The sequence below is a fragment of the Colias eurytheme genome, chromosome 25, assembly GCF_061535395.1.
Source record: "Colias eurytheme isolate Ceu_HAF_F1 chromosome 25, ilColEury1 Martin Lab GWU primary, whole genome shotgun sequence".
NCBI classification, from domain to species: domain Eukaryota; kingdom Metazoa; phylum Arthropoda; class Insecta; order Lepidoptera; family Pieridae; genus Colias; species Colias eurytheme.
The window spans coordinates 794803-817419 of NC_143004.1; the positions used below are offsets into that span (position 1 = coordinate 794803).

At 32.6% G+C, this 22617-nt stretch overlaps 1 protein-coding gene across 1 annotated transcript in view; it reads left to right on the forward strand.

Annotated features, from left to right (window-relative positions):
• The window catches only part of stmA (Protein EFR3 homolog stmA), a 30795-nt gene that overhangs the window by 1926 nt on the left and 6252 nt on the right, over window positions 1-22617 (forward strand). The window contains exons 2-14 of the mRNA XM_090116098.1: window positions 6306-6510; window positions 6875-7025; window positions 7701-7853; window positions 9518-9616; window positions 9998-10161; window positions 12183-12261; window positions 12643-12802; window positions 13084-13154; window positions 19134-19325; window positions 19670-19842; window positions 20256-20359; window positions 20905-21025; window positions 21951-22086. Of these exons, the coding sequence (XP_089972224.1) occupies window positions 6306-6510; window positions 6875-7025; window positions 7701-7853; window positions 9518-9616; window positions 9998-10161; window positions 12183-12261; window positions 12643-12802; window positions 13084-13154; window positions 19134-19325; window positions 19670-19842; window positions 20256-20359; window positions 20905-21025; window positions 21951-22086 (1808 nt within the window). The remainder of the gene's footprint in view (window positions 1-6305; window positions 6511-6874; window positions 7026-7700; window positions 7854-9517; window positions 9617-9997; window positions 10162-12182; window positions 12262-12642; window positions 12803-13083; window positions 13155-19133; window positions 19326-19669; window positions 19843-20255; window positions 20360-20904; window positions 21026-21950; window positions 22087-22617) is intronic.

Genomic DNA, 22617 nt, shown 5'->3' on the forward strand with positions numbered 1-22617 from the left:
CATATTTACACGATAAAATATAGGCTATACGGATTTGGGAGAATCGCTCTAAGTAATGGTAAAAGAAATTTTGAAATCGGTCCAGTAGTTTTTGAGCCTATTCAATACAAACACACAAAAATACAAAGTTTTCCTCTTTATAATATTGGTATAGATGAGAAAACAAGTAAATATTTAAATTTATTCATATCATTTGAAAAATAATTTCTGCCTTCAATGTTGTTAAATGTATTTTACATTGTATGTATAATCATAATACCAATCTTGTACCTTTAACTTATGACATAAAAATAGTCGTGAGTTAGAAAAAACCTTTTTGTTCATATTATATGATTAAATCCTTGAATCACGAAATAGTCAAGCAAAAAGTCACCTTATTTGCTGGTAATATAAGGTACTTTATACTTTACAATTAAATATAATAAATATTTAAATACAATATGTATATTGTACTCATTTAATTATGGCTTAACTAATTAGTAAGTATTATTTGTATTCATAATTAGTTGATGGTCAACTACTTCTTTACCATGATTTGAGAATTAGTTTTCATTATATGTCATAATTTATGAAAATATGAATTACTTACTAGATTTTTTACTCCACCAGTATGGCAGTATTTACTGTGTGCACATATAGACACTTTAAATATTATGTGCATTACTAGATTGAACAAGTGGCTTGAAAATTCAATGCATTATAAAATATAATCAGCAAATAATTCCCTAGATAGTTTTAACTTTGATTCAATTAAGAAAAAATAATGATACACAGGTACACAAAATCTGCTGTTTCTAATTGTGAAAAATAATCCGAATATAACTACTATAAACTACTAGCGGTCCGCCCCGGCTTCGCCCGTGGTACATATGAAAAATAGATGTTGGCCGATTCTCAGACTTACCCGATATGCACAGAAAATTTCATGAGAATCGGTCCACCCGTTTCGGAGGAGTATGCAGACTAACATTGTGACACGAGAATTTTATATATAAGATTACATTTTTTTTATTTTATTTAGCATATAAATTCTAACCGATGGGTGTTTACCATAGTGCTTATTTTTTATCCCTTTCATACATTGAGTTACTATGTACTCTTTCATATGATCCATGGCTTTGCTAAACCATCTATATTGACACTTCCTAGAAAATTCTTACCGATTTCATGGTCGTTGATCTCAATTGATTTCCTTGCACAAAAATGATAAGTGTGCCATAATTTTGGGGTTCAGTTCGATTTTTTATTTTTTTTATATAAAAATATAAAATATAATTAGTAAGGCAGATTCAAAGTTCAAACATATATTTCAGTTTTGAATCACTGATCGATTTAATTCTCAATTTAATAGGTCATCAGCCTTTTATGCACATTTTATATGTAACATATAAATATGTACCTACTACATATCTGAATATTGATCATTTCAAAAACAAAAAAAAAAAACTTACGCTTCAGCTAATTTTACTTAGCAGACTTTATTTTAGGCTTGTTACCTAAAATATTTGACGTGATTCTTTAGAATGACCGTATAATATTATTGGTTTGATTGAGTGGCTAGGCTCAACGATAGGCTATTAATTTAAATTCTGATAAGCAAGTTGGATGCGAAATCTAATTTATAGTTACAGATATATAAAGTCACAGGGCAACATTTGATACGAGACTAAATGTGAAGCATACATGATAATACATGAACCGTACATGATTAATGATTATACTAATGAGAAAATAATTTCCTCCAGACGTAACATAGTATCGTTAGTTTCAAATAAACAATATTAATTACTTGAAAAATAAACAAATTGAAGTGTAAATTCCTTTCGTAATAATATGGTAGATTCAGCACTGAAGGCGATATTATAAACTTTTTATAAACTCATCAAGAAACTCCCTAGTCCCTACGTGTTCACTGATTACACTTTAGGTAGCTTCACAATTTCTCTTCGGTCACTGCAAAATATTAAGTATATGAAATATTTATCGATCATTAGTTTTATCGATATCGATTGTAATAACTATACATAAGATAACCTATTATATTATAATACCTATAGCTATTTTATGTGTAGTTACACATACACCTAACAAGCAGGATAACATTTGTTTAAGCGTATTTCTGTTGTTTAACTCTAAACATCATATTCACACAGAACCTATCATTATCAGTTATCAGGAAGAATATACGGAACCATATATTTCTAAATCACACACGCACTTAACTACAAACTTTATCAGAAGCGTGTTATCTTTTACGACAGTACTCGCTGACATACTAACGGGCATACGTGTGATATAAGTATCACCATAATAGTGTAAAAAATTATGTTTTTTATAGTGATCAAATTGGTGATGATATAAGAATAATAATTAATACAAGGCTATGAAGTTTAAAGTAATTTTTTTAAACAAAATATGTGATTTTTATTGATTACTGTGTATTTATAATGAAATGTGTAGAAAATTGGGTTTTAATGAGTGTCTACAATAAATAATATTATACATATAAATATGCCAAGTGCTATTAATATAAGTGGATATAGTGTGTTTAATCAGTTGATTTTATATATGATATGGTGATTTTTTTGGTTATTAAAAATGTTGCCAAGGAGGAATATGTCTTACAGAATGTTATTCTTAATGAGTAAGACAATGTACTTGACATGTAAGTGATTTTTATCTTTAAAAAATATTTTTAGACGATGTTTACGAAGTTACAAAAGTGGGACGGATTTTTGTTAGTATTTTGTTAGTTTGTTTTTGAATGTAAAAAAAATTAAAAAAATAGATCGTTAACTGCAACTCAAGTATGTTGTGGTATTGATAAATTTAATCTGTAATGATTTGGCAGAGTTGCAATAAATGAAGGCCCTTCCTGTTGTAGGGTAATGTATTAAGCCCACTTAGGAAATAAGAAAATATACCTTTTTTAAGTTATGAAACAAATTACTGAATAGTTTATCTAATATATATTATAAAGGCGAAAGTTTGTAAGGATGTATGGATGTTTGTTACTCTTTCACGTAAAAACTACTGAACCGATTACAATGAAATTTAGCACACATATAGAGGGTAACTTGGATTAACACATAGGATAGTTTTTATCCCGGAAATCCCACGGGAACGGGAACTATGCGGGTTTTCCTTTGCAAACGCGGGCGAAGCCGCGGGCGGAAATCTAGTTGCTTCTATAAACGCCTATAAGATAACATCTAGGGTTATCCGTTATGTCATGATTATGAAACTTGTTTTTTACTGGGCTTCTTAATTGGAAAAATTTACAATATATGTTTATAAATTTCATATAGTTAGTTATAGGACTTTTTCAACAAAAAAAAAAGTTAAAATAAGTAAAAATTTTTCAACAATAAAAAAGTGCTTAAAAATAACAAATTAATAGTCTTGTATAATAATGTTAAAAACCTCTTGCGCACCATGAGTGTATAAGAATGTATGTTTCATATTACCTTTAAATCTTAAATAATCTTAATTCGATTTTGAATAAACCAAGGTCCGAAGAGTTTGCGAACGAATACGAAAGCGCTTCAATCGTTTTCAATGAAACCGAACACACTCATAGGTTACGCATTTTTATTTATTTTTTTGTTATAAGCCATATCCCGTATTCCTCATCCTCGCATTCTTCTTATAAATTACGTAAATTTTTACATGGGAGGCATAAGTTTTGGCATCTCGTACACTCTATATTGATTTAGCTCAAACTTGGCGTACATATACATTACCTAACAGTCAAGTATACACGCCAAGTAAAACTAGCTAAATCCCAATATAAGTAAAAATATGTAGTTAGGTTTTTAGCGCTTCGGGAGTGGCACTCCAAAAAATGGCTTTTAAACACGATAGTCGAATCATGCCATCTCACTTTGACGCCTAATCGTGTGTGCGTTAGCCATTTTTGAAGATCAAATGTTAACCTTTTTCAAATGTTTTCCTTTTCCTTGACTCAATCAACTTTCTTTATCAGAAACAATACGGCTTCCGTCCCAAATCCAATACTCTCTCAGCCACGTCAGATCTTATAACAAAACTTATTAGTAATTTAGACAATAGAAATATCGCGGTCGGCATTTTTGTGGACCTAAAAAAAGCGTTTGATACCGTGAGCCATGACTTGTTGCTAACAAAACTTCAATGCATTGGTATCAAGGGAACAGCACATGAATTAATTAAATCCTACCTCGCAAACCGTTGTCAAATTGTCAAAATTGGATCATGTCAAAGTGATCCCTTGCCGATATGTTATGGAGTACCACAAGGCTCTATTCTAGGTCCACTTTTGTTCTTAGTATATATAAACAACGTACATGAGCTTCCCTTCAAAGGTGACATAAGTCTATATGCTGATGATACCAGCCTATTCTACTATGGACAGTCAATACACTCTTTGATATCGGAAGCTCAACACGATATGACCCTCCTTAACACTTGGCTACAAAATAATCTACTGACAATTAACGTTGAAAAAACTAATTATATTATATTCTCACCTAAATCTAAAAAAGTTCCAACACATGCCCCTCTTTTTATAAATAATCAACAAATTAAACAGATTAATGAAGAAAAATATCTGGGTCTAGTATTGGATAGTCATATGACCTGGAAACCGCATATTGAAAAAGTCAGGAAAAAAATAGTTTCATTGTCTGGTGCATTAAGAGGATTTGCAAAATGTCTTCCAAATACTGTTCGATATACAATTTATAACTCCTTAATTAAATCCCACTTAGATTATCTAATACCGATATGGGGAACATCCGCTAAAACTAACATGAACAAAGTACAAAGAGCCCAAAATAGACTAATAAAAACCCTTTTTTGCTATAATTATCTCACTCCAACAAAGAAAATATATAAAGACACTAAAATAATGGATATTTCGCAAATTTACGTCTATAATACTTGTATTCTGATACGAAAATTGTTTAATAAGGAAATTCATACAGATATCACTTTAACTAAGAGGAAGCGAAATTCTAATCTACGACAAAATATATGTATTGACCACCTAAATATCCATCCAGCCCGTACCTACTATGGCTCAAAAAATTTACTTCACGACGGAGTTAAAATATATAATAGCCTACCTACAGATATAAAACAAGTAAAATCATTAGGATTATTCAAAAAGAAATTAAAACTTCATATACTACAAAATGAAAATATGCCCTGAAATAACTATCGTGTATACAAATTACAACTTAAAAATATAATTGAATAAAATAAAATCAGCAATATAAATAAAAATAATTTGGAAAATCCAAAAGTGCACGCCTCATAATTTTTTTTAATAATTATTTATTAATTATTATTTTTGTTTATTTAATAACAATTAAACCACATCGAATCAGACCCTGAAAAATGAAAGGGTTCTATTCCTGAGCATACTCAAGCGTAAGAGAAAAAAAAAGACTCGATTAGTAAAGTATTTCGGTCGCTATCGTGTTAACAAGAAAAAGGATCCGCACATACAGACACACGGACGTCCAAGACAGAACTTTTTTAAACTGTTTTTTAACTAGTTTAAATAACAAAAATGACATCAAAAATATCATGAATGTTAAAAATAGTGTTTTTTCTTAATATGTGTGTGTATGTATTATCTTACAAGTGCAATGTATGATACATAAAGACATTTTAAGTTTGAAAAATCAGATGTTTTGCGCGAAGTGACAGTAGTACCCACCTCAACGCTTCGCTTATGAGGCGTGCAATAACAACGATCACATACTTACTTACCTAGTTTAAAAAGAATCAAAAGTAAAATTACTTCAAAAAATAAATTAATATAACTAATATAAAGTGTTAAATATAACATAAAAAGTATATATTTTATGATTATTTTAAAATAAAGATTAAAAATCATTACATCATATTATGAATTATTATACTTATACATATTATAAAAAAAAAAAAAAACAAGATTGTATTAATTAAATTACTTTAAATAGCTAAGTCAACACTAAATTACTATTTACTCTAATTTTTAAATAAACTTACTATTAATATTTATTTTAGTTCATGCAATCGATGTCACATTTAGTTGCTTTATATCCGTGTAAACATTCCTCACGAACACAGCCATACCGTCATAAGACGATATTATTGTACAAAATAATCTCCACTCACCCGCAATTTTTTTAATTTTTTTTGTCAAGGTGTACAACTTTGTAAAATACTGTGAAACTTTAGAATAAGTGAATTGTAAAAATTCTTTGGAAATAAATGTCTCTAAACCTAACCTTTTAAATTATTTCATTTTTAAACCCTGTTTCTTATTTACCCAGGTTGCTGCGGATGTTGTTCCGCTCTCCGACCCAGATACAAGCGGCTGGTGGACAACATATACCCCGCGTCCCCGCAGGATGGCCTCGTCAAGTCCAATATGGAGAAGCTTACCTTCTATTCGCTGTCCAGTCCGGAAAAACTGGACAGGATCGGGGATTATCTGTTCCAAAAAGCTTCTAGGGATATCTATAGACGGAGGCATGGGTGAGTTTATAAATTGAGGTAGATTTGGAAATCAGGCAATAATATAGTATGTAATGTTTTGTCTGAATGCTTTCTTGGAGCATTTCGTCGCTTTAATCGTTTTAATGATATAGAAAGTATGTGGTAATAAAGTATATGTTATTCCTTCCCCTTTACCTGTTTTTAGAGCGGAAAATTTTGCGAAAAAGGTCTCTATTTATCAATGTAGAGTACCTACTTTATTTTCGAACTTCACAAGGTTTATCTCATCTCTCGAAGCTAGCATAAAATGCATATTGAACAGTAATATCTTATCGGTTGTAAAGTGCCCGTTTTATTTTGCAGACAAAATCGTTTTATCGAGTTTTTTTTTCCCAACTTTCAGGTTTGTTATAATATCCATGGAGGCGATGGATCAATTGCTCCTAGCTTGTCATTCGCAAACTCTGAACTTATTCGTGGAGAGCTTCCTTAAAATGGTGCAGAAACTTCTGGAATCTACCGACCCTCAGCTGCAGATACTCGCCACTCAGAGTGTAAGTAGCCACTTATGCTACTGTCCTTTATATACGATACTCGGAAAAACTGCCAATTTTGCACATAAATGTCACGAAAATGTGAAAAATGTAATAATTTTTATTGGAAAAGATAGATATGTGTACCAGGATAAGTAGAAATCGTAGGATATTTTTTTTCTATTTTCTATATATTTTAGGTGTTCTTCATATTATTCTACAACAAAACTTGATTATAAGTTTTAACCTCTCAACCACCGAGCGGCCAGATCCGACCGCGACACAATAGATTTTCTATTGTGTCTGTGATTCCGGGGCCTGATGGATCATGGGGTCTAAATATTTCGATAGCAAAATATAGTTGATTACATTTTACCTATAATTGACCAAATTAACAGAACTAGGTGGTTATTAGCATCACAAAAAAATCAAGCCTTTTACGTTACTGACGCGATAAACACCTTTATCGAATATATCCAATACTTTTCCAAATATACACAACTAGCTTTCCGCCCGCGGCTTCGCCCGCTTTGTCTAAAGCATAATAAATTATGTACTAAAACCTTCCTCTTGAATCACTCTATCTATTAAAAAAACCGCATCAAAATCCGTTGCGTAGTTTTAAAGATTTAAGCATATAGGGACATAGGGACAGAGAAAGCGACTTTGTTTTATACTATGTAGTGATTTCCACAGTTCGTCCGCTTCGCGAACATAGAGGAGGACACGCCATCATACCACCGGCGGTACGATTTCTTCGTGTCCAAGTTCTCAGCGATGTGTCACAGCAATCACAGTGACAAGCCGACCAGGGACAGCATTCGGCTGGCTGGCATTAGGGGCTTGCAGGTAAATATCGGCCAAGTGTGTTTGTGAGCAAATATATTTATTTATTTTATTTATTTAATAAGGTGCACACCACAGCTGACAATTTTGCCTCGTTATACACAAATTTAATTACATGTTGCGGTGAAATGCCAACCAATTAATTGTATGCACAGTGCACACAGCATAGTTGAGGGAAAAAAAAATATTAAAAATTACATTATTTAGCACAATTCATAAATCAAGTAAAATAAAATAATTTCCTAAAATCGGGTAAATAATATACGGGTTCCGTCCAAAAAAAAACCCCTATAACGAGCAATTGCAAAAAAGTTGGCCACCCAGCCAATAGATAACTGTGCCAAACTTTGCTAAATTTCGATTTTATATTATTTGTTGTGATAGCGGGGATAGAAATACATCAACCTGTATATGTATCTTTTGACGACATTTAAGTAAATAATATTCTATTTTTTTCAGCATTTTTTTTAATTTACAGATACAGGTCTCCTAGTCAGAATTAATACATTTATTAAGAAACCCTAATACATTCATGTTTTTCAACTTTAATTTAAATATAAAATGCCAAACTTCAATAGAGTGATAGTTAAATTGTTCGAACATAATATTTGAACGTTAAGCCAGCCGCTAGACGGAGCGCTTATGAGATTATATCATTAAGGCCTTGGCTGCTTCGCTGGGCTTCTTATATTGTGCTAACAAGAAACATTTTTATTGATAGTTATTTTTATAGAAAATTTTAGCTTTGTCTAGTGACAATTTTTTTTACGTTTTAAAATGACGTTTTTACGTTTTTTGAAGTGAAAACTTCTTTAGCGGCGTTGGGTATAAAATCTTAGAGCGAGCGCGCACGAGCAACTTTGTCTCCGCAACTTTTTTGTCTCCGCAACTATTTTGTCTCTCCCACCTATGGGCTAGTATGAAAGTGCGCGCACGTAGCGACGCAACTCCCCATACAAATTGATGGGAGAGACAAAATATTTGCGGAGACAAAGTTGCTCGTGCGCGCTAGCTCTTAAACTCGCGTCAGGACACGTGGCCTGATCGAAAAAGCGTAAGACGGATGTTTTTTTTTTTAGCCCTTATATTCCATGCGTAAGACGGATACCATTCCAAAATATCAAACATGCTGAACGTTAATAATCAAGTTTTCACTTCTGCCGGCACTCCCCCAGTGCAACCCGTCTTTTTTTTTTTTACTTTAATGTTGCTGTAGAATAATGCCATCTTTTACCATTTTTGCCATTAAATAATTAAAAAAGGATTGTCAAAAAATAATTTATTATATCATTCTAAACAATGGCAAGGTAGGATAAAATATTTTCAACATATTTTAAAGTTTTTTTAAACCACATCTTGACACATTGCCATTTTTTCCAAGATCACGTAACTAGAAAGAAAATGATGAAATCTTATATTGTTCTTATAAATATTAGCAGAATCATACAATAGGATCTCACATTATTATGGAGATTCGCATCCGTATTTTATATCTGTCAACTGAGAAAAAACTCAAATATTGGGCATATACTAACCATTTTTGAATTTCAAGTGTGATTTCTAATGTTTTACGAAATTCTCTATGATTTTGTGACGGTTTTAAAACACCTTCTATTCATAATAAATCACATTTAAACCCGTTAAACACTTATTTTTTCATATTCCAGGGGGTGATAAGAAAAACTGTGTCAGACGATCTCGTGGAGAACATATGGGAAGCTCAACATATGGACAAGATTGTGCCGTCACTGCTTTATAACATGCAGGTATGTTAACGAGTTAGGAAATTGTGTTTTTTGGGTTATTTTAAGGGATGTAAATGTTAAATTTACAGATATGTAGCATTAACTTATAAGGGGAGTAGAAAAGAATACCGACGACCTTTTCCAAAAGTCTCGCATTCATTTCTGAGAATTTTTGTTGAGAGGGGTTGTTGGGTGGGTAAGTTTTAATCTATTGCATGTCTTTGAGCGCGGTGACCGAATCCAGAAATTCCGTAACGAAAAAACCTCACGCTCCCCACTCCGACGGGCTCGGAGGTGTGGCTTGAAGGCATAGCATGCACTAGCTTTACCGCGGCAGTCCTCGAGTGCCACACGTCTTTTTTTGATTTATATGTCGTTTAAAATTATTATTATTATCCCCAGGGCGCAGAAAAATACGAAACTGTATCATGCATGGAGAGTGAAGGTGAAGAAGGCAGGGGTGCTTGTGACCCGGAACCGCCTCGCCTTGCGGAAGCGTGCCTCAGGGAACTCGTGGGTCGTGCTTCCTTTGGGCATATACGATCTGTGTTACGGCCTGTGCTTACGTAAGTGGCAAAAAATATAGAGAAAACGTATTTACGTGAGTGGGGAGGGCAAAAAAATGGGAAAAATTGGCGAAAAATAATAAAAATGTGTTAAAAATTTGCAAAAATTGCCAAAAAAACTGATAAAAATGTGTCAAGTAATCTTTTTTACCAATAAAAAGTGAAAAAAGTGTATTTTTAACACACAATAACACAAGTGTACTATAAAAAATACAAATTTAATCTGTACTAGCTGTGCCCGCGACTTCGTCCGCGTGGAATAGTGACTGCGTAGTAGTTACTAATTAACACACAATTATTGAGTAAACACGTCTTGAAACACGTACTACCATAAACAACTAAATTATAAGTACTTACAGATTATTTTACAGTTAAGAAATAAAATAAATAATAACACAAAATCACTGTTAGTAAAATTTATTACTAAACTGAGCTAAAAAAACTTAGGTACAAAAGAGTTCAAAATTTCCAGGGTATGGCTATCCTCCCGCTCCCATATCCTTCTATTTTCACAGACTTTCAACTTTTCCCTTTCACCCCTAGTAAATGGCAGAACCGATTTTGATGTAAACCATGTCTAATTGTACCTATATGTACACGTCATATCCTTTCGTTTGGTGCTCCATTTGGATTATTTATCCCCACTATATCACCCCTAAGGTGCCCTATATGTAATAAACAGATGAACCGATTTTGATAAAACATGACTAATTGTAATTCAGACGTCAATTGATATGCCGCTTGAGTATATTATTTGACCACATTCGATTATTCATTCCCACTTTTATCGCTATAATCCAATAAATGGATGAACCGATTTTGATTAAATACCTAGATGCCTCATTATACTTCTCACGTCATGTCATGCCCTTTCATTTGATATGCCACTGTCAAATATACCCAATTTGACAAAATTCATTTTTTTATTCCCACTTTTATACCTATATCCAATAAATGGATGAACCAATTTTGATAAAATATGTCTTATTGTACTTTACACGTCATGTCTTTCATTATATACGTCACTTGAGTATATTTGATAAAATTCATTTATTTATTCCTACTTTTACCCCTATATAAAATAAATGGATGAACCGATTTTGATAAAATTTGACTAATTGTTTCTGACAGGTCGTCTATTTTCATTTGATACCTATATCACTTGGGTATAACTGACAACATTCATTTTTTCCATTCCCACTTTTACCCCTATATATAATAAATTGATGAACCGATTTTGATACACTATACCTAAGAACAACTAATGTAACAAAAAAAAACGCAACTAATTCGTTTTACCCGTTAGCGAGCTACGGTTGCACAGACGGACACGCAAACACACATAGCGGACGTAACACCCCTCTTTTTGCGTTGGGGGTTAAAAATATAATACCTACGACATAATTTAAAAGACATTTTATGTAGAAAATTTACCTAGAAGTAACCATAATGCTATTTGTGCATGTTTTAGACTTATGAGCAAAAATCGAAATAAAGGTCCTTTGATCCCCCTACTACCCCCTCAGCTAAACCCCCCCCCCCACCCCACGGTACTTTCGATATGATCATCTGGACATGTCAAGGAATAACTTTAGCGTATAATTTACGTAATAAAGTTATTCATGTAAGTTATTCATGTAAGTTATTCATGTATATGTATAGAATGCCTTAGCAAATGTTCGCCGTGATTACTTAAATGGTCATAACTTTTTTATTTATGAACCGATTGACATGAAATAAACACTAAATGTTAAGTGAAGCTTACCACAATATATTAGTGAAAACCGCATCTAAATCGGATAAGCCGTTTCTGAGATTAGCGTGCACGAACATACAGACAAACAGACAAACAGACAAAAATTTTTTTAACTACATTTTTGGGTTCAGGATCGATTTAATAATAACACCTACTAAGTTTTTTTTAAATATTTTCATTGTACAGACATCACTTTTCTACGATTTTATTATATGTATTGATGATGATATTGATGATGATGATGATGATTATAATATTGTTTCAGGCACTTCGACCGTCACGAACTGTGGGTGCCAAACGACTTCGCCGTTCACGTATTCAAGATTATCATGTTCTCTATTCAGGTGAGATTGATTGCAAAATTAATATAAATAAAATCGTATTTATTTAGTACTCACCACTTACACTAAAGACATAATTTAATTAAATAAAACTATTTTTTGTTTAGAAACCACAATTTTGATTTAAATAACATGTAATGTTATGTTTGATAAATAGCTTTTAATAATGTTTTTATGAAGTTTTTATGAAGTACATAATGTGTCGATTTGTACCGTTGTATCTCCGAAACAGCTAAAGCTTGTATCTAACTTGATTCACAAACAGTTCATAACATGAATTAAAACCAAGCAGTATGTACATTATATAAATTTATTTTTAAAAATCTCAATTACAGGCTTAAAAAGCTTCTCGAAAATCTTAAAAAAAAATTTGTTTCTTTCCAGGCGCAATACTCATACAGCGTGGTGGAAGCTCTGATGCAGCACCTGGATGCAGGCTCGGGGGGTGTTGGGGGTGTTGGGGGTGTCGGCAAGACGAGGGTCCGGGCTGCCCGGGCCACGGTGCTGAGTAACATAGTGGCTATAGCCGCGGGAGATAGTGTTGGTTAGTCAAAGTGTTGATTTAGTGTCGGTTTAGTGTCCAAGTATCAGTTTAAGTGTCAAGTGGTTGACGCGTGAGCGTTGAACCTGGTCCTGTGTTCGAATCAGTCCGGTGGAGACGTAGAAAAAAAATGTTTCGGTCTGGTAGGACACAGAAGGCTGATCACCTACTTGTCCCTAAAGAAAATCGATCAGTGAAACAGATGTATGCATAATGCATCTGCCCCTTACCCCACTAGGGGACATGGGACTTCACTTATTTATAAAATTATCAATTCATTACAGGTCCATCCGTATTGGAAATCATTAATAACCTACTGACAAATCTCCGCGCTTCGGTTGCGAGAGATTCTGAAGTGAGTTACTAGTATAGTTCTTATAAAAAAATAATTTTAGTCTTAATCCAGGAAACAATAATTTGTCCGTAGTTTACTGTAGTATCTATTGTTTTTATTTAAAAATACATCAAACTAAAAGTAAAACTATTTTTGTATATTGCACGCCTCATAAGCGAAGCGTTGAGGTGGGTACTACTGTCACTTCGCGCAAAACATCTGATTTTTCAAACTTAAAATGTCTTTATGTATCATACATTGCACTTGTAAGATAATACATACACACACATATTAAGAAAAAACACTATTTTTAACGTTCATGATATTTTTGATGTCATTTTTGTTATTTAAACTAGTTAAAAAACAGTTTAAAAAAGTTCTGTCTTGGACGTCCGTGTGTCTGTATGTGCGGATCCTTTTTCTTGTTAACACGATAGCGACCGAAATACTTTACTAATCGAGTCTTTTTTTTTCTCTTACGCTTGAGTATGCTCAGGAATAGAACCCTTTCATTTTTCAGGGTCTGATTCGATGTGGTTGAATTGTTATTAAATAAACAAAAATAATAATTAATAAATATTTATTAAAAAAAAATTATGAGGCGTGCACTTTTGGATTTTCCAAATTATTTTTTTTATTATTAGGCTGTATCACCTCTATATACCTATATCTACTATTTTCTCAAATGATTTTTTAGTATAAATTTATAAAGAATTGAAAAAAATATTTGTTATCCTTTTTTAATTATGGTTGAATTTTCATGCACAATTAATTTCAAGGACACAGATACCAAAAATAACTCGCATAAATAAAAATAAATAAAGCTTTTATTAATTCCTTTACTTATATCTAATTACAAATTTTGTTGTTATTGTCGAGCCAATTTAATAGGCAACATTTGACGTCTATCAATTTTATCTTCGAAGAGAGGTAACCTGCTTAAAATCATCGATTAAAGTGAATTAATCGATACGGATTTGAAACATTTGTCAATCGAATTTATTGATTTATGATAATTTTTATTCACAAGTAATCAATGCATTCGATTCTAGATGTCAGATTTCGATTTTTAGAGTAACGTCTCTGGTATTTAAAAAGAAAAAAGGTTTATTGACACAAAATTGTAGTGACGTCAGTTCTTCAATTCAGAAATTGTTTATTATGTTTAAAATGGTTTATCAGTAAAATGAAATCTTAAAATTACTTGTATCGGTCATTGTTATTATAAATATGTAGTCGTAATTGAAAAAAGTCAAGCAAATGTGCAGTTCTAACAAAACGAAATATCATGTTATTCTATGTCGTCGTTACTAGGTTACGTTCTTGAATTTTGTTGAACTGTCAAATGTTGCCTATTAAAATGGCTCTACTATAGTGTGGTTAGTATTAACATTATTCTTATTTCTCTATAACAATTCTATTTTTTAAATATTAAATTAAGTGTTAGTTAATTAGTCTTTCTAATTGTAATAGTATGTAATTAAATATAATAAGGACCGCTTTTTGCGGTAAAAGCCTCCTCCAATTTCTTCCACTCATAGTAGTAGTTCTTAGCTAATCTAGTCCAAAGGGCACCTGCATGATTTTTGATATCATCACTCCATCGTGTGATTGGTCTTCCCCTCTTACGCTTTTTATAAAAAGGTGTCCAATTTATTACCGAATTTGACCATCTGTCATCTCTCAATCTGCACAGGTGACCTGCCCATTTCCACTTCAATTTACATACATATCTTACTGCATCTTGAGCTTTCGTTCTTTTTCTTATATCACTATTTCGTATTCTATCCTTAAGTTTAATATTCAAAAAGCTTCGTTCCATGCCTCGTTGGCAGATGCTAATTCTGTTTAAATGCTTTTTTGCAAGGGGCCATGTTTGACATGCATACGTTAGGCAAGGTGTAAGACATATGTCCATGGCTTTAGCTTTTAGTGGAATTGGTATTTGTCCTTTGAAAATCTCTTTCATAGCCCAATATTATTTTATTCCATGTTTGCTTGACTCTTCTTTCTATTTCTTTTTCGTTGCATAGCTTAAATGAGATAAGATGTCCGAGGTAAATGTAGTCTTCAACATAGTCTATAGGAGTTTCATTTATTGTGACTTGTAACTGGTGGCTGTTTGTTATAATCTTAGTTTTTTCCTGATTTATATTTAAACCTGCTTTTTTGCTATATTTATTTAGCGATTCTATCATTGTTTGCAATTCTCTTACATTTTCTGACAACAGAACTATATCGTCTGCAAATCTCAGGTGCGATAAATATCGTCCATTGATTTTGAGACCATATGACTCCCAATTTAGCTGGCTGAAGATATATTCCAGTACAGATATAAACAGTTTTGCTGAAAGTGGATCCCCTTGTTTAACACCACGGTTAATCTTGAATGTTGGTCCTTGTATATCTAATTTTACTCTAGCATAGCTGTTTTCATATATTGTTTTTATAATTGATATGTATGTGTCGTTGACACCTTGAGCTTTTAATGCTTTCCATATAGTACTATGTAAAATAGAGTCAAATGCTTTTGCATAGTCAATAAAGCATATATATAAGGGCTGGTTGAATTCTTTATATTTTTCTATTAACTGTTTTACTGTATGTATATGGTCAATTGTAGACATTCCTTTCATAAAGCCCGCTTGTTCAATGGGTTGTTTGTCATCTAAGATATATGTCAGTCTTCTTAGCAGAGTTGAGGTAAATACTTTATATATGCATGGAATTAAACTAATCGGTCTGTAGTTACTTATAAATTTAGGGTCTCCTTTTTTGTATAATAATATTATATCTGAGCATAGCCATTGTTTTGGAAATTCTATTCTCTGTAGAACGAGGTTGAATAAATTTGTCAGAGGTTTTACTATGTGTGGTTGGCTCGCTATGATCATCTCATTTGTTATACCATCGGGGCCGGGGCTTTTTCCTGATTTGAGCTTTTTAATAGAAAGTTCCACTTCACATTCTAGGAAGGGCGGGACATCATCAAACTTTTTGTTATATTGTTTTTTATTGGTCATAAAATTTTGCAACGTTTTACTTGGCTCTTGATTCGTACTACTGTATAAGTTTTTGTAAAACGATGTGGCAACATCCAGTAATTCCTTTCTGTGTGTGGTAACAGAGCCTGTGGGGGTGCTTAGATGTGTCATTAATTGTTTGGTTCTCTCTAGAACTTTGTTCGCTTTTTTTATTCCACCTGTTTGTTTTAAATGATTTTGAAATATTTTTAATCTATAATTTTTTAAATTTTCTTTGATTTTTTTATTAATAGTTCTGTATAGATGTGTTAGTTTGATTTTTTCTTCTCGGGTTTTATTAGTTTTATTTCTTAGTGTATGTTTCTGTTGTTTTAATTGAATGATATCCTCAGTAATTATTTGACATTTTCGTGTGGTTTTAGAGTTTACGTTTGGTTTTTTCAAACATTTCAGCATATTTTTTTCAATATCGTCATAGAGGCTCTGTACCGAATCATATTGTCCCAGACATAGATTAAATTTATTTTTTAATGCATCATAATCAATATTTCTTGTTGTAAATTGTGAATAACGTGAGCGCGATAATTTCCTTGATTTGGTACATAGTGTCATTCTTACCATGCGGTGGTCACTTGGGTGTATAACTCGGCTTAACACACTCAAATCACTCACATTTCTATGTATATTAGTAATGATAAAGTCAATTTCATTTTTTACTTTATTATTGGGTGCCATCCATGTCCATTTTAAACTGTTTGGTTTTTTATAGATTGTATTTAATATCTTAAATTTATATTGAAAACAAAAATCCATTAGACGTTGGCCTCTACTATTCCTTTTGCCATAACCGTATATGCCTCTAATCATTTCCTCGTTATCCTCTGTTTGACCAATTTTTGCGTTGAAGTCGCCCATAATTATAATTTTTTTGTTACATTGAGATATTGCGTTTTCTAAGTCAGAATAAAATGTTTCTAGTTCATCTTCACTCGAGCTTTCCGTAGGAGCGTACACTTGTATAATACTGTATAAAGTACACAATATTTTTATTTGCAATAATGCTACTCTATCGGATATTCCAATAAAATTAATAGTTTCTAAGTATCTTTGTTTTTTAACTAGGAATCCTACTCCTTTCTCGCCTTTTATTTTTCCATAGTAATATAATATGTAGCGACCTCTATTTTCAATTTTAAATCCGTTTCTTCTTACTTCCGAAATACCGATTATATCCCATTTTATTGGTGACAATGCATACTCTAACTCTAAGAGCCTGACTTCACTTGCTAGGGAACGTACGTTAAACGTGGATATGTATATATTTTTTATTTTCATTTTCATGTTATTTGGAGGGTTGCAGTCTACTGCCCCCGCGGTGACTAACCGTTGTGGGGGAGGTGTATAATTATTATTAATATTTTGACATAAATATTTATTATTTGGGGGGGTGAATGATGTTTTTGTCAAATTGGGGGGCTTTATTAATTGTTATTCCGAATCTGATGAGATAGAAGTTGTTGGTTTGGGTAGTAGTGAGCTTTTATTTTGGTTTGTTATATAATTTTTTATAGAATATTGGTTACTCTGAGATGGATAGGATCGAATCTTGTTCTTCTTGGCGATTTGTTGCTTCTTATTGCTGTCATGTTCACCTGAATGGTACGGGGGAGTTACTTCCAGTTCTCTCTTCTTTGTATTTTTATTACTGTGTTTAAAGTTGCTTCTGTTTTGATTATCTCTGTTACTTTGTTCTTTCACAATTAATTTGTCGTAACGAATGTATGCTATTTTACCCTTTTCTCTCTCTTTATGAAGCTGTTCTTGTAATTCTTTTCTTATTTCTAATATTTTTGGTGGAAAATCCTCCTTTATGTAAATGTTTTTTTCTTTTAGATTATGTTTCATTTTCATTATGCATAGTTTTTTTCCAAAGGTGCTGAATGTGACAATTACTGGTCTAATTTTATTTTCAGTTCTTTTTCCTAATCTCTTAATGAATTGCAGCTCAGTCTTGTGGCAATTTATGTTCATGTCCGACGTAATTAAGTTTAAAATAATTTTTTCTAAATCTTCATAGCTTTTTTCATGTTCTTGTATTCCAAAAAATATAAGGTTTCTAATTCTCATACATTTTTCTATTTCAATAAATCTGTATTCATTTTCAGCATTTGTTTTCTTCAATTTTTCGATGTCTTCTTGAATAGTTTTAAATTTTGAGTCTATGTTTTCATTAATTTCTTTGTTCTACTTTTTTTAAAGCTTCTTCGGAGTCGTTTTTAATATCAATTCGTAATTCTTTTATCAACTGTTCTATATTCGACATCTTAACGCCCTCTGTTAGAAGTTCTTTGTATCAGTACTTAGCTATGTGTGGACTTTATTCCGTAATTAGGGATCTATTCGTTAGAGGTCGTTATATTAATTACGTTATTTTACTGATTTTTTCGCTAGATGGCGTTGAAAGATAAATGTTTTCGTTATTCTTAATGAGAATGATTATGCATATTTTCTAATAATGTCTTATTTGTAGAATTATACACTTCATGGAATATGCTCGCACTTTGTAAAATAGTATGAAGACTTGTACTATTTCTCAGTTTTAATAACGACGTTTCACTTGCACTTAATGTTTTGAATAGTTAAACTGTCATTTTGAACATCAGCTGATATTTTCAAGTTTAAATAGTCTGATTTGTAAATGTTTATTCACTTTCCGCGGGTTTGTACACTTTTATTTGACTTATTCCACCACAGTTCTATTAAATTCACGTACTTTTCACTTTAAAAACGCAGTAATAACATTTATAAATAATTTTTAATTACGGAGCACAATTACAGTTGTGTTTACTTCACCGCGCCCTCTAGCGTATCTAACTCGCATACCCTCCAAAAATAAAAAAAATGGGGTTGGAGTGACGGTTAATTCTAAGTGCCTTAATTCCACCTATTCTTAACCCAATGTTTTGAAAAATAAAACACTTCAATTAAAACTAATTAATACATTTAAAAATTACAGAAAGAATCAGACGAAAAGCTATACCAGGAAGCACTAATAAACGCTCTAGGAGAATTCGCAGACCATTTACCCGACTTCCAAAAAATAGATATAATGATGTTCATAGTGAGCAAGATTCCAAGTTCCCAGAGGGGTAAGGGGACCAAGGCTGATGCTATGCTGCAGAGCATCTTGTTGAAGTCTTTGTTGAAGGTAAGTTAAAAAAAGGCACACGTGTCAGAAGTGAAACTTCTTTGGCAAGTTTCGTAGATATAAAAAACGTTGTCTTACTCCATGACGTGGTATTGCCATGACGCGACCTTGAAATTTTACACAGTAAATTGAATGATGTGAAAATTTTTGTTAATAATTTGTCGTTTAAAAACCCTTAGAAAGTGTTTAATTTTTATGTGAAAATCATCTATAATGACACAAAAATCATCTTCACATTAAATGGAATGAATATCATCGTTATATTATATTCAATAATATGAAAGTTATCGACATTATTAATAATATATTTTTTTTATATATTTAAAATTAATATTATTCCCCAGGTGGGAACAACATACAAGACAACTGAACTAAGCAAGGCTTTCCCCGCGGCGTTTCTCGAGGCGTTGCTTCGCGTGAGCGGAGCGAGCGAAGCGAGAACGAGAGCGTTGTTGCAGCGAATATTACACACTCTACTGGATAGACGGGCTAATGCTCCGTTGCTTATTGTGCCCACGTGAGTTTGTGTGTTTGTATTTGTTAATATACAAAACGATAGAAGTAAGGTGTAGACGTGAGCGGAGCAATCGAAGCGAGAACGTATACAAACGAAATATAATATATTTAAAAACTTTCTTTCGATCAGGCGCTCCACGAGCCCGCTTGCCCATTCTATTATAATAAAAATCCATACTATTACTAATTTATTACTAATAAATAGGTATATTATCATTTGAAAAATTTAAAGAAAACCTTGATTGTATTTAGGTACGTTATAGCACATAAGAAAACTCTGCCCAATACACGTAAAGGCACAGTTTTGATTCGGACATTTTTGAGAAGGATTGTGAGTCTATGATTATATTTTTACGTTGAAAGCAAAACTACATATTATGTTAGATTTATTATAATTATAATAATTATTTCCAGGGTGGAATATGCGGAATTAGGGCTCACAGTGGAAAAGTGTTCCCGGCCCGATCTTATATTCATTAGCAAGTATGGTTATGCTATATTCAGCTCATTGTATGATGGTAAGTTCATTTTATTTTAACTTTAAGTCACAAGTAAATATTTTACTTTTTATTTGTTCTGCAATGCGTTCGTTATTTTTGAAGTGAAACTTCTTTATCGGCGTTGGAAAAAAATTTAATGTAACATTTTTTCGTTGCGCGTGACATTTTTCCGTTACACGCCATCTTTTTCTTATCCCTACCACGCGTGATTCGACGTATTTCTGTAAAGTTGCATATAGTAAATTATTTTTGGAAAAAATAAGGTCATAAAGAAGTTTCACTTCTTACATGTGTACACTAGTACACGCACACATTTTTTTTATGTATTTCGTGTACGTTTTGCTGTATTTGAAAGGCATTACTGTTTTTTGCCTCTGAACTTTTTTTTCTATCTAAACAGTGATTCGATTATTTTTTGTAGAACTTAAGTAAACGGTAGATAAAAGTAATTTAACATAAGTTAGTAGTTAGTAGATTTTTAAGGTGATTCTTATTTATTTTCATTTTTATTTTCCCAATTTTGGAAATAACATACCTTTTCAATTATTTATTTTTTACAAAAGGTCTTCAACTGGAATCGAACACGGCTGAGAACATATCGGCTATATACACGACCCTGGCTTTGCTCGCCATCGAACTGGCCTCTGAGGAGACTGTGTGTGACATGCTACAGTTGATTTTGTCGTGAGTATATTTAGGTGTATGATATATATAGAAAATGAATAAATATAGGTGCTAAAAAAATGAGAATCTATATATATAAAACTCAAAGGTGACTGATACAGTGATCTATCAACGCACAGCCCGAACCACTGGACGTATCGGGCTGAAATTTGGCATGCAGGTAGATGTTAGAACGTAGGCATCCGCTAAGAAAGGATTTCCCGAAATTCTTGCGGGAACGGGGAAAAACGGGGATGCACGTACAAAGTCGTGGGCGGAAGTTAGTTTGGTGTATAAAATGTTAAGAAGGATATATTAATGAAGGTTAGAAACCTTCTGAATTGTATACTTAGTTAGTTTTATATGTTTAGTGCTTATGAATAAGCAAGAAGAAAATTTAATGTCAGCCCTAGAACCACTTCTCAATAAAACACTAGAATATTCACAGCTATATACATATATAAAAATGAAACCCGTTTTCCTTGGTCACGGCATCACACGTGAACGGGTGGATCGATTTCGATAATTCGTTTTTTATTATTTTCCTTGAAGTACGAGGATGGTTCTTATGTAGAGAAAACGTAAATATGTACCACGGGCGAAGCCGGGGCGGACCGCTAGTTCTGTATAAATTTTTCCTTTATATTCTGTTTATGTAAGTGTAGTTATAAACAATTATTTTTCATGCAGACTCAGTAATTCATTTATAAATATGATACAGTAAAGAAGTGTTTGTTTATTCTTCGTCATTCTTACTGTGTAAATCATAATTGCGTGTGCGTGCGTGTGTGTATGAACATTGAAAATGTACGTGTGCGTTCGCGTGTTTAAGTGTACGTTCCTGTACGGTTGTGTATTTACGTGTCTGGTTTGTCATATGTTATTTTGTGCATTACATAAAATATTATTATTATTTATTCACATAAATGTATGTATGTATTCACAGTATCCAACAGTCAGCGATATCGAACCCGGTACTTTCCACATCGCAGCAATGCCACTTGCACGCTATAACTATTGCCCTGGCTGCGCTCGTGCCACACGTGTTAGCTCTACCACCGTTGGCTGATTATGTTAAACAGGTAAAGTATTGAAAAAATTGGTTGTCTGTAAAGTCGGTTTACTGACGATAGTTGAACGTGACAACGTCCGATTGTGCTTCTTTGTCGCTCGTTCCGCGCTCTCGCTTGCACTTCAAGCCTTACATGGAACGCCTCAGAGCGAGGTAACGCCGCATGAGTCATGTTTTTTCGTGCGTGCAGCCGGCTCAATCGAATTATAAGACGTTGTCACGTCAAAAAAAAAATGTTGATAGTTGTAAAATATGACTTGTATGGATTTGTTGTATCGACTGCATTTCTAAATTAATTTTTGGTTATAGCTTTGATATATTTGGATATCTTGAAGTCGTATAAAACAAGTCCAGTCGAAGTCGTTGCTCAATACAAGTACAAAATTTTGTATCAAACAGCAATTCTGACTAGAATTTCTTCTTTATACTTTTATAAGGTGGTTATGTTTTTTGAAGTGAAACTTCTTTATCGGGGTTGGACAAAAATTTAGTGTAACATTTTTTCGTTACGCGTGACATATTCCGATACGCGCCATCTTTT